The sequence below is a fragment of the Talpa occidentalis genome, unplaced genomic scaffold (assembly GCF_014898055.3).
Source record: "Talpa occidentalis isolate TD23 unplaced genomic scaffold, MPIMG_talOcc4v2.1 talOcc4.6, whole genome shotgun sequence".
In the NCBI taxonomy this organism is placed as follows: Eukaryota; Metazoa; Chordata; class Mammalia; order Eulipotyphla; family Talpidae; genus Talpa; species Talpa occidentalis.
Window position 1 is genome coordinate 1,271,258 of NW_023604972.1, and position 12,185 is coordinate 1,283,442.

General features: G+C 73.2%; 1 protein-coding gene and 1 pseudogene across 1 annotated transcript; both read left to right on the plus strand.

Annotated features, from left to right (window-relative positions):
* Positions 1 to 756: 756 nt before the first annotated feature.
* On the plus strand, positions 757 to 2,070 carry LOC119261283 (homeobox protein HMX1-like; annotated as a pseudogene).
* A 159-nt stretch (positions 2,071 to 2,229) lies between these two features.
* LOC119261284 (homeobox protein HMX1-like) lies at positions 2,230 to 3,829 on the plus strand. Its single transcript, XM_037530530.1, is given in 3 exon segments — positions 2,230 to 2,394; positions 3,090 to 3,300; positions 3,303 to 3,829. Coding segments are annotated over 3 exon segments (903 nt in total).
* Positions 3,830 to 12,185: the final 8,356 nt, after the last annotated feature.

The following is a 12,185-nucleotide window of genomic DNA, read 5'->3' on the forward strand; positions in this document are numbered from 1 at the left end:
TGGCACCGACGGGGGGGGGGGGGGGCCGGAGGGCTCGGCGCCCCGCGCCGGCCTGGAGAGCGCGTTTCAGGGCGCGCGCGGACAAGAGCCGGCGACTTTGCCGCCCGGACCCCGGGGTCCTTCAAAGACCCGCCCGGCCTCTCGCGGCTGCCCGGACGCCTCGGGCCTTCACGCCCGCGCTGCACACGCGCCCGCCCTGCACACGCGCACACGCGCGTGCACACGGCACATAAGCACACCCTGGCGCGCGCGGCTGCTCCCGCGCGGCCCCACGCGCTCCCCGCGGCGAGGCGGGCGGGTCTCGGCCGGCCGCGATGGGCCAGCCCGGCCCGGGGCCCGCGGCCAATGCGCGCAGCCGGGGAGCCCCGCCCCGCCCGCGCGAGCCCCGGCCCCGGAGAGGCCCCCGGGCGGCGGGGTCGGCCGCGCCCCCCAGCCCGGCCGCGGCCGCCGTCCTCGGCCGCGCGACCGACTGCGCGCGGGGTCCGGGCGGCGAGTCCCCCTCCGCCGCCCCGGGCCCCGCCGCCCCCCGCCCGCCGGCCCCGCCCCGCGCCCCGCCCCCCGCCCGCCCCCCGCGGCCCGGCCGGGCGGCGACCAGAGCGGCGGCGAGAGCGGCACCAGCGGCCCGGCCGGCGCTCGGAGTCCGCGCCCGCCCCGCCCGCGCCCCGGGCCCCCGCGGGTCCAGCCCCCGCGGCCCCGCGCCGGCCGCGCCCGGGCGCCGGACCCCAGAGCGGAGACCCCGACGGGCCCGCGGCCGCGATGCCGGACGAGCTGACGGAGCCCGGGCGCGCCACGCCGGCGCGCGCCTCCTCCTTCCTCATCGAGAACCTGCTGGCGGCCGGGGCCGGGGCCGGGGCCGGGGCCGGGGCCGGGCGGGGCCGGGGCCGGGGCCGGGGCCGGGGCCGGGGGCGCGCGCGCGCGGCCCGGGGCTGCGGCGGCCGCGAGGACCCGGAGGCCGACGGCGACCCCGAGGACGAGGACGCGGAGCCCGCGCGGCGGCGGCCGCAGCCTCGTGCGCGCGCGGGGCCCGGCGGGGAGGCGGGGGCGCTGCTCGGGCCGGGCGCGCCGGGCCCCGGCCCCCGCCGCCCCCCGGCCCCGGGCCGCCCCCCGCCCTGGGCGGCGGCGCGACGCGCTGGTTCCGGCGGGCGCCCGGCGGCCCCGGAGGCGGCCCCAGCCCTGACCGTGAGTGCGGGGGCCCGGCCGGCCTGCTCCGCGCGCGGCGTCGGGGACCGGCTGCGGGGCCCGGCCGGGCGGGCGGGCGGGCGGGCGGGGAGGCGGCGTCTGGGGGCCCGGGCTCTGCCGGCAGAGGGAGGCTGGGGGACCCCAAGAGGAGCCCCGCGCCGGCAGAGAAAGGAGAGGCGGCGGGAGGCCGGAGCGCGGCGGGGCCGGGCCGGCGCGGGGGAGGGGCGGGGAGCAGGCGCGCAGGCCCCCCGGAAAGCGCAGGGCGGGCACCCAGCAGGGAAGCCGCCGCTGAGGGACGTTGGCGCCCAGGGGGCTCCTCTCCCGCCTCAGCGGTGCCCCCGGGCCCAGCCCTTTCTCTGCGCGGCCTCCCTGGCCCTCCTCCGGGCTCTGGGGCGGCCAGCGGGGCCTGTAAGGTGCGACCCCCCCCTTCGGCGCCCCCAGTCCCTCTTCCTTCCCGCCCCTCCCCCTCCAGCCTTTGTTCCCCGCAGAAGGCTCAGAGGGGGTGCTCAGCCCCCAACCCACTCACCCCTCTTGCCCAGACACCCCAACCCGGGTCCACGGCTCCCCAGGAGTTGCTCCCAGTGTCCCTGGGGCACCTGCCCCGTGGAGGGAGGCCCTGGGGGAAGACCTGAAGCCTTCCATCAGCACCCCAGGCTTCGCTAGCCCCCCAAACACAGGCCCTGGGAGGCCAGCTCGGGGCTCTCCCAGGCGCTGGCTGTGAAGTCTCGGCAGCTGTGTGTGCCAGTCGGGGTGTGCAGGGGGGCAGGACCCCTCCCAGGTCTTGGATAACTCCCTCCCCCCCCTATAATGACCCCCCGCAGAGTGACCCACACCTCAGAGCTCTGGGCCAGCAAGTCCGTCCTGTTCCGTCCTGTTCCCCGCTTCCTGTAAACTTCATCGACTCCAGTGGTTTCTCTGAAATCCAGTGATAAAATTGGGTGTCCTTCAGGGGGTGCAAAGGGCAAGACCTGTTCTCCCCGGCCCCCTCCCCCAGCCCACCTGCAGCCCCTCTGTAGCTCAGGAATCCGGGGCTCCTCCTTATTTCGCACAATGCGGGTTTCTGCCCCTGACCAGGCCAGCCGCTGTGCTGCCTGGCGGCAATGCCTGGGCCTCTGCGGGCATCGGGCAGAGGCCCCCACGGCTGGGGGTGCTTGCCAACCTGCGGCCTGTCGCTCTGCCGGCCCGCGAGGGCTCCTGCCGATCGTGGACACTAACGTGGGAGCCAGCCCAACCCCCCCATCCGGCTCCGCAGGCTCTGCGGGCCTCACTGCACTCCCGCCACAGCCCTCCGACCTGCCCGCCTCTGCGGGGTGCTCAGGCCAAGGCAGAGGACCCACTGGTCAGGGCGAACCTCCTGGGCAGGCCTCTGGCCGCACCTCTTCAGGGGCCTCTGGCGGCCTGTTCCGCAGCGCAGCCCCTTACCAGCCTCAGGGCAGAGGGCCCTCCTCTTGGGGACCAGGGGGGGCTCCCTCTTGGAGCATCAACTCAGGGACACCGTGTGCACTGCTGTACCCCAAGCCCACAGGTGGAACCAGAAGTCCAGAGTGGGCCTGGGCGGGGTGCGCGCCCCGTCCCCTGTCCGCCTGGGCTCCGGGAGTGCGTGGTGGGAGCCGGGGCTCTTGGGGAGCGCCTGCTTTTGCTCGCCCTCAGGGAACGCTCCCCCAGCCAGCGGCTTTGGTCAGCTTGGGCTGGCCGTGGGGAGGAAGGCGGCTACAAGTCTTTGTTTTTGCGTTGGGGGTGCTGGTTGCAGTTTCTTGACCGTCTGCTCTGAGGGGGCGGCCCCTCCTGCCAGCGCCCTGGGGCCCACCGTGGCCAGGGAGGCCGCCTGAGCCGGGCTGGCCTGCGAGCTGGCCTCTCCACCCTCTGCCGCGGTGTGGCCAGGGAGCACCCGGGGTGGGCGTTCTTGCCAGGCTCGGCTCCCCGGCGCTGCCCCTGCCCTGCCAGCGCGCACGGCCGAGGGTGTCAGGGGCCAGGTCCCCGCGGGCGGCGGGGACCTCCAGGTGCTGTGGGGCGCGCGTCACTGCGGGGCGTCGCCAAGGGACCAAGCGTGCGCCCCTGTCTCCCCTGCAGCCAGCGACCGGGACTCACCGGAGACGGGCGAGGCGCTGGGCCGCGCCGAGGGGCCTGGCCGCGGGGCGCCGGGCCCGGGGCGGCGCGGCGGGAGGCGGCGGAGCCGGCGGAGGCCCCGGCGGCCGGGGAGGCGCGCGGCGGCCGCAAGAAGAAGACGCGCACGGTCTTCTCGCGCAGCCAGGTCTTCCAGCTCGAGTCCACCTTCGACCTGAAGCGCTACCTGAGCAGCGCCGAGCGCGCCGGCCTGGCCGCCTCCCTGCAGCTCACCGAGACGCAGGTCAAGATCTGGTTCCAGAACCGCCGCAACAAGTGGAAGCGGCAGCTGGCGGCCGAGCTGGAGGCGGCCAGCCTGTCCCCGCCGGGCGCGCAGCGGCTCGTGCGCGTGCCCGTGCTCTACCACGAGAGCCCCCCGGCCGCGGCCGCCCCCGGGGCGCCCGCCGCGCTGCCCTTCCCGCTGGCGCCCGCCGCGCCGCCCCCGCCGGTGCTGGGCTTCTCCGGGGCGCTCGCCTACCCGCTGGCCGCCTTCCCCGCGGCCGCCTCCGTGCCCTTTCTTCGGGCGCAGATGCCCGGCCTGGTGTGAGCTGCCCCGGCCCTGGAGAGCTCTGCGGGCCGCGGGGGGCGCTGGGGGCCGGGGCAGGGCTGGGAGCGCCTGCAGCCTCCTGGCACCGGCACCGGGAGCAGCTGGAGGGCCCAGCCCTGTGAGGGCCGCCGGGACCTCAGCCTGTGGCTCGGAGCGGTTGCAAGGCTGGACCCCCACGGGGATGCGCGGTGGAGGTGGTGGCCTGCAGACCCGGGCCGGCCCCAGCGCCCGGGCCACACACAGTCTGCCCAGCGTGCTGCCAGGGGACTGGACACCATGCCCCTCCGGGATGGACGGCGCAGGGACCCGGACTGCGGCCTCCGAGGACTGTGACAGCCTGGTGGACTCCAGGAGGGTCCCCAGCAGAGAGAACCCGGGCAGAGCGCTCCTGGGAGGGAGGGTGGAGGACCCTGGGGGATGCAGAGAGGGCCAGGCAGGGCTCCTCCCTGGACTGCGGCTGCCAATCCGGTTCTCCAGGCGGTTCTCCAGGCGGAGATTTTTTTTAAACGAATCTGCTTATTTGCGTATGGAATAAAAAGGGACATTTTCTGGAAGCTTCTGCTGCCGCGTGATCTCTGGGGTGGCTGGCGGGTCCTCCGCAGGTGCAGGCTGCATGGGCGCCATCCCCCTCTGGGACACCCCCATGCCGTGTGGTGTGGGGGCTGCACTCTGCCCCTTTCTTGCCCGGAAGACTCCGGGACCTCAGGGGAAGAGAGGGGACCGTGCTCCCCAAATTCTGGGGCCTCTATGGAAACCAAAAGCCACAGGCAGGTGAAGGCAGATCACAAAGCCGCAGGGCACTGCCCCCCTCCACTGCCCCTTCCTCCCCCCAGTGGAGACGGCAGCCCGAAGGGATGTGCAGACTCCCTTTTGGCCAAAACAAAACACTGGGCTCCAGCAAAGGCAGGTGGAGAACTGGGGCGCAGCCTCACACCGGCTGTCTGGGTCACTGGGAAGCTGGGGGTTCAGCCAGGGCCCACCTTACAGGCTCTGGGTGAAGGCTGATCCCTGACCTCCACCCCTGTGACCGGGCCCCCAGCCCTGAGGTGCAGATGGAGCCGGGGCGTGCTCCGAAGCTTCTGGGTCTGGGGACAGAGGTCATTCCAGGCCAGAAAGGGTCGTTTCTGGGACAGAATCGAGTAACCCCCCCTCCCCTCCAGGGTGGGATGGACTCTCTGAACCGAGGTGTGCGGCAAAGGGCCCGGCTCCTCCGGTGGCGCCAGACGGCCCGGGAGAGGCGCCACGGGGGTCTCCCCGCAGGTGGGCGCTCATCTGCCTGCCCTAACTCCAGCGCTCTGACCCCGAGTCGCTCCCCCACCCAGCCCCTCCGGTCAGGTCTGGAGCCCCAGGCCGGGCCCCAGCAAGCTGCAGCTGGAAGGGCCAGCCCCTGACCGGGCATCTCTGCCCCTCCCAGCTCTGAGGTTCCCACCTGGGCTCCGGTGTCCGTGGCGGTGGGCGTCCTGGGAGACCATGGGGGCCCGACCCCCCGGGTTTGCAGCTGCTGCCCAGCCTCTTCTCAGCCTGCCTGCTCCTGGGGCCCTCTGGGGGGTGGGGAGATGCCCCACCCTGTTGCTGTTAACCTGCGCCCCAAACTAGTTTTTGCTGGACTCGGTGCAGAAAGGACTTGGGAGGTGCTTCAACAAGTTTGCAGCAGCCCCAGCCCGAGCGGGAGCGCAGAGGCACTGGGCGTGCAGGGAGTGCAGGGCGCAGGGCAGCGCTCGCCTCCCTCCCTCTCTCCTCCCACAGCCCTCGCCCGCCAGGCGTCGAGGGGCTAAGGGTCCGGGGCTCAGGGTCCGCCTGGGCCCCTGGGCTCAGACTCCCGTGGCTTTCGTGGTGGCTCTGGCCCTCAGAGGATGCGGCTCTTTGGGACGCGCCACACTGCCGAGGCCGCCCCAGGGCCCGCCCAGCACCCCCCCCAACACCAGGCCCTGGCCCCCCACAGCTCAGCGGTGGTGGGATCGGAGCTGCCTGGGGCAGGGAGACCGGGCAGGGAACCAGACACCAAAACCCCGGTCGGGGTTGCCGCCGCCACGCAGACTGTTGTTCTTTCACTTGATTACGAGAATGGATTTTTTTATTTTATGTATTTACATCGTCTTCCTTTCTGTACAATGCGTGCTTTCCCCTCGCGGGAGTGGTCCCCGAACCCCCATCTCCAACCCCCCTGCGCCCTTGTGCGTGAGACACGTTCTGGCCCCTGTTTTGATCTCTCCCCCGACCCTCCCCTGCTGAGTGTCTGGATTCACAGTTGCCTGTTAATTTTGTGACAGTTTTTATGGGCGGTCTGGGTCCCGCCCTGGTGCAGCCCGGAGGTGGCCTGGCGGCCGCCACGCACACTGCTCGACGCTGCCGATGGCTGCCAGCCTGGCCACCCTCTTTCTCTTAGTGGCCCTGGGGAGCCGGGGCGCTGGGGGTGCTGGAGGTGCTCTGAGGGCCCAGGACTAGCACGCGTGACCCATGGGGAGGCAGTCACCCCCCAACCCCGCTGTTCTCAGTCGGGGGAAGGGTCCAGGGGGCCGCCCATGCAGGTGGATCCAGAGAGAAGGGCTGCGCCCTTTGATGGAATTAGTGATGAGTCGGCGGGAGGGTGCTCCGCGCCTGCCTGGTCCCCGAGGACCAGACGGAGCAGGGAGCCAGGAGGCGGGGGAGGGGCTGCTCCCCAGCTGGGGAAGGTCTGGGAGCAGGTTTGATCTGCGGAGGTCAGGAGCTGGCCCTCCCCAGTGATTATCCAGCCTCCCAGGTGAGCTACCTGAGTTACAAGCCGGAGAAGTGTGTGCGTGACCCCAGCCCAGGAGCCCCAGAGGGCGCACGGGACCAGGCTGGGCATACACCCGGCCTCCAGCTCCAGCTGTCCTCCAGGGAGCCTCAGGCCTCCTGGCAGAGATGAATGGCTTTGATGTGTCCCCCTCAGAACCCCTCCAAGCCCACCCTCCCTCTATGAGGCACCATTCAAGCCACCCAGGGCTTAAGGTTGCAGAGCCCGACCCAGCGCAGCCCCGCTCCAAAGGCCTAGAGCAAGGCCCCGGGAGAGGGCCAGGGGTCTGGGACCTGCAAGCGGTCCTCTCTGATCTGAGCAAGGCCCTGGGGTCGAGGGCACTGCTAAGGGTCCCCAGCCCAGTTTATGCCCCAGAGGGAGCCAGGCTGACGTTGGAGACCAGGGCTGCCCATCCCTCTGGTGGCTGCCCTGCCCCGCCCCACCCTTGGCCCCTGCAGGCCCTGCCCGAAGTGCAGACTTACCTGGGCTTCACCCCCGCCACTCACCCAAAGCCTTGGGGAGGCCTCCTGCACCAGGAGCTTTCCCATCTAAGGCTTCCCAGTCCCCCACTCTGCACCTGGGGCGGCCCCAGACCTTCTCCCACCCACCTGAGCCTTGTCATCAGGAACAGGTTAAGGCGGAGCAGTGGCCTCCAGCCCTCCCCTCCCCAGCCAGGTCTGGCTTCTTGGGGATCAGGTTTCCCAAACCTTTGGCTCTGGGCCACCCAGAAAGGGCCCCACTTGGGTCGGAGTAAAAGGGGTGAGGAGCTGCCAGGCAGGCACAGCAGAGGGGCGCAGAGGCCGGCAGGCTTCCCTGTCTCTCTCTCCCAGTCAGCTCTCGGGTGCCTGCGTGGACCCTCTGGCGGTTCTCCAAAGAGAAACCGAGGCCCCAGAGGGCAGATACGGGCAGGGACGCTGAGAAGCCGCCAGGCTCCCAAGGGCCCTCAGCTCCCCTTCCTCCTCCTGGCTGGGGGCCGCACTCCTGCAAGTCCCAATACTGCTCAGTGTGTGGCTCCCTTCCCGACTCCAGGATCTTCTGGAGGGTCCCCTTTGGCCTCTCTGGCCTTCTGGCAGGCAGCGCAGGCATCCAGCAAGCCGCCTGCCTGCGGAGAGGTCCTGCTGAAAACTGGGGTCCCAGCCTCCTGCAAGCCAGATCCCCAAGGTGCTCATCCCCCAACTGGCTGCAAAGCCCAGCTGCCCACGCAGGAAAGGAGAGGTGGGCTGGAAGGCCGGGCGCCGTCTCTGCAGCGCGAGCTGTGACTCTGCCTGGATGGGGACCCTGGCGGTGGCGGCAAGAGCCCTGGGAAGGGGCAGCCTCAGTGTGTCCCCCCCCCCCAGCTGGCCTGCTCCTGGCTTCCGCGCAGAAGCCTCTGCGACCACTTGCTGATTTTTAAAAAAGATTTATTTATTTGTGCACACAAGAGCTGGGGTGCAGGCCGGAGGTGCGGGTGGGGCGTGGGGGCGGGCGAGAGGGCTCCCCAGAGACAGAGCGGGGAGCAGAACAGGCAGACGGACTGACACCCACTGCCGAGGGGAGCAGCGGGGAGGCGGGAGGGTCTGCGCGCCCCGTGGGCAGCTCCCTGGCCGGGAGGGACTCGCGCAGCAGAGGCTGCGGCAGCTCCGCGGGCTGCGTCTAAGCCCTGGTGGCCAGCGAGGGCCGCTTGCTGGTTTTTTAATCACGAAAGTAGCGGCGCTGCAGGGATTCTCTGCTAAACAGAAACGAGTGATCCGGCTCCCCCTTCAGAGGCGGCTTTAGGGTGTCGGGCCGGGCTGCGGGGCGCGGCGCCCAGGGCCGGGCTGGCGCCGGGGCGGTCGGGCCGGAGGCGCCGCGGCAGGAACCGGAGCAGCGGCCCGGCGAGCAGAGCGCGACCGGCTGGGCGCGCCGCAGCTCAGACTGCGCGGGGGCGCGGGTCATTTGGGGGCCCCTTCTGCTTTAGCATCTGAACGCGCCCACGATGAACCTGGAGAGTCAGCGCGGCGGGGCTGGCTGGGGCGCGGCTGGAGTCGGGGCCTGGCGTCCCCCGCTCGCTTCGCGTTTGGGCTGCTTCGGCCTCGGCGGCGCCCCCCGCGCCCGCCCCGCGCCCCCCCAGGCCCTCCGGCCGCCCCCGCCCCGGCGCCCGCGCTCTCAGGCCGCCCGCGCGCTTCTGGGGCCGGCCCGGGGCGGGCTCGGGGGGCGCCTCTCAGCCCGGGCTTGGCGTTTGGTGTCCGCGCGTCTTCGCGGCAGCCCGGGGCGCGGCGCGGCGGCTGAGGGGCCCGGGGTGCGGCGGAGGCCCCGCGGGGCGGCGGCGAAGGGCTCGGGGCTCGGGGCTCGGGGCGCTGTCCCGGGGCAGGTCAGCCCGGAGTGCGCGCCGCGCCCCGTCCTCGGCGAGGGGCTGGGCTCCCGCGTGCGGGGTGGGGGCCCCGGAAGACACCGACGGAGGCGGGGCAGGGGCGCTGGGAGGGGGCGCCCCGCCCTGACCTGTGCGTCTCCCCAGGTCTCCCCCAGCCTCCGGCAGGGGTTCCGGCCGAGGCGGCGGCCCGCGGGGCCTTGGCGGGGCCTCCAGCCGCCCGCCCGCCCGCCGCGCGCTCCCTTCTCCGGGGCTCGCCGGGCCGCCGGCGCCACTGCCCCGCGGCTGCCTCCCCGTCGCCGTCGGGCCGCGCTCCCCCCGCGCCGGCCCCGCAGGCTTCTCCGCCGGCCGGCGAGGCGGCTCTGCCCTCGCGCGCGGGAGCCGGGCCCCGGGGCGGCGGCGCAGGGGAGGCGGCGTCGCGGGCGCGCGAGGGACCCCGTGCCTGCCCCGGGGCCCCGGGCCTCGCTGGGCCGACGAGGCGGGGAGCGAGCGCAGCACTGGGGCTGGCCTGGCGCCCGGCGCGCGTCCCCTCCCGGCCGCGGGGCTCCGAGCGCGCGGCCCCGGCCTCGGGGCGCCGCCCTTCCGGCCCCGCCCCCGCCGGCCCGGCCCCCGCGCCCCGCGGCCTCACCTGGCGGCCCCGCGGCGTCTCCGAGTCTGGCGGCGTCGCGCGCCCGCCCTGCCCGCGGTCCCCACCGCGCCCCTTCCCGCTCCTCCCGCGGCGCAGCGCGGCGGGTCCCTGCGGCCTCCGCGTCTCCCCCAAGAGGGGGCCCGGGGCCGGGGAGGGCCGAGCCCGCCGCGCCCCGGGAGGCTGCCGGGAGGAGGCGCCCCGAGGCCCGAAGGCCGGGGAGGGGCGAAGCCGGGGCGCTCCTGGAGACCGAGCGGCGGGGCCCCGTCCCGGCGGGCTGGGGAGCGGCTCCCCCACCCTCTGCTGTCTGACGGGGTGTCGGCCCTCCGCTCCCGCTCGGCCGGGCGGGCTGGGCCCGGAGCTGAGGCGGCCGTGGCGGGGCTGCGGGTGACATCCCAGCCCGCCCTGGGGGGGGGGGGGGGGGGGCAGGAGGCCCCTGGACGGCTGAGCGACCTAGGAGGAGAGCGCGGGCGGGCGGGCAGGGCCTGCTGAGCACACAGCCTCGACGCCCCCCCAGCACCCGCGGGCACTGCCAGGCGCCCTACCCGCAGGGCCCCAGCGGGGACCGCGGGCGCCTGAGTCGGGGAAACGCCCTTTCGCTGCCCACCCCCACTCTCACGCGCCTTCTCTTCACCGGCTCCGCCCCCTGGCACACACTGGCACCCTGTCCCCAGAGCTGGGGCACACCCGCACGGCGGCCCGGGGTACGGGGCTGCACCCTAGCCGGAGGGCACTACCCGCGCTGTCTGCATCCCACCAAGGTCCGTGCCCCCATTCTCCCTGGCACACAAGTCCTCGGCCCTTTGCATGTGGCCGGCAGGAGCCTGGCCAGCCGGGACCTGCCGCCTGTGCCCCCAATCCCACCACCCTCAGTTGCGCTGCTGCGGGGACTTCAGGGTGCACAAGGGACACAGACTGGGCGGGAGCCTTGCGGGGAAGCCCTGCCTGCCTGTCCACTGGGAGTGGCCGGGTGCCCCTGTACCCCATCACGCTGCCCTGGGGCTTTCTTCCACCGTGAGTCCATCCAGGGCTTATCACTGCCTCACCGCATCCCCACAAGAACCTGGCGGGGGTGATGTCCCTATTGTACGAATGAGTTTTGGGGTCCCGGTCTAACTGCAGACCACCTGTCGGGGAAGGTGGGGAAGGCAGAGATGTGCCCCCAGGGTCCTGACAGTGGGCCGGCCAGTGGGAGGGCCCGTCCAGCTCCACCACCAGGCCTTTGGGGGGAGGGGTGTTGTGGTGTGTGGGTGCAGGTCATTGGTTCAGAAGGTCTGGCTGCTCCAGTGCCGCCCCTCTGCCACCCTGTCTCCAACCCAACCCCCCTTTAAGTGGGACTCCTTCCCTCAGCGGGGGTCTCGGAGACAGGCTGTGCTCTGCTCCCGAGGCCCCACGTCCAGCCTTTCTTGGAACTTTCTAAGGCCCCCAAGGAGTCTGGGCCCCCTGGCCTGAGTAAGGTCTAAGAGGGGGCCTCCAGGCCAGCAGAGGCCACCTGGGCCAGAGCTCCCAGGGCCGGCCGGGGAGCTGCAGGGCTGGGGAGGCTGGGGCGGGCGTGTGCTGACGCACAATTCCCCACGATCCCCTTGTTGGGCAGACAGGCCCCAGAAGTAGCCCACTCTCAGGGGAGGGGTGCTCGGGCCTCTGACCCCCTCCCCAGCGCCCCCCCCCCCAGTGATCCTGGCAGCCCTAGCCCCACTCCTGTGCTCATTTCCCAGATGAGCCCGAGTGGCCGCGGAAGGCAGAGCTGGCTGCGCCAAGTCAGAAGGCAGCCGCCTCCTCCACTCAGGGTGCCCCAGAAACCAGAGGGACCACTGTCCCCGGGATGGTGAGGGAGGAGGGAGTGGGGGGACCATGGGGTCTCCAGAGCCTGTCCTGTCCTGGGTACCTGTTCCCAGGTGGGGTCCCCAAGGTCTCCCCAAGTCTGACTCTGAGTGGGTGGGCAGAGGGTGCTCCCAGGGCCCCCCACACCCCAGGCCCGCAGCCTCCCAGCCCGCGGCCCACCGCCTCCGCAAGGGGCCTGGTGAGGGGCACAGGCGAGCCCCTCAGCCGCTGGAGGGAGGCTCCGATGGTGATTCTGGGGTGCTCCCCACAGAGCCTCCTGCTCCAGCAGTTGCCCAGTGAGGGGGCTGCTGTGGGGGGTGGTGAAGGCCTCGCGTCCAGCCTCTCCCCGGGACCCCGCCCGGCCAGGACCTGGGGACGAGGGGCGCCTGGGGACGAGGGACCGGGCGCCCAGGGGAGCAGGCACTGCGGATTTCGTTCGCGCGTGTTTGCCGCCCGCCCCCCTCCAGCCCTCGGCGGTGCCCGCCCCCCTCCGCACCCCCTCTCCGGGGCCCGGCCCGCCCCCCCTCCTCCCCCCCCCCCCCCCCCCCCCCCCCGCGCCCCCAGCTCCGCAGCCGCAGCGTCAGCACATCCGGCCACGCGCGGGGCCGAGCTTGTTTCTGAAGTCGCGAAGACCCAGTTCCCCACACGGCCTGGACGCCGCCCCCCCACCCCCCACCGCCGTCCCCCGCCCCCCCACCCCCACCCCCACCCCACCCCCACCCCCACCCCCACCCCCACCCCCACCCCGGCCGGCGCAAGTCCACCCGGGGCGCGGCGCGCTCCTCCGCACGAGCAGCTGCCGGTTCAGCTTCTTTTTGGTTAAAAGTGG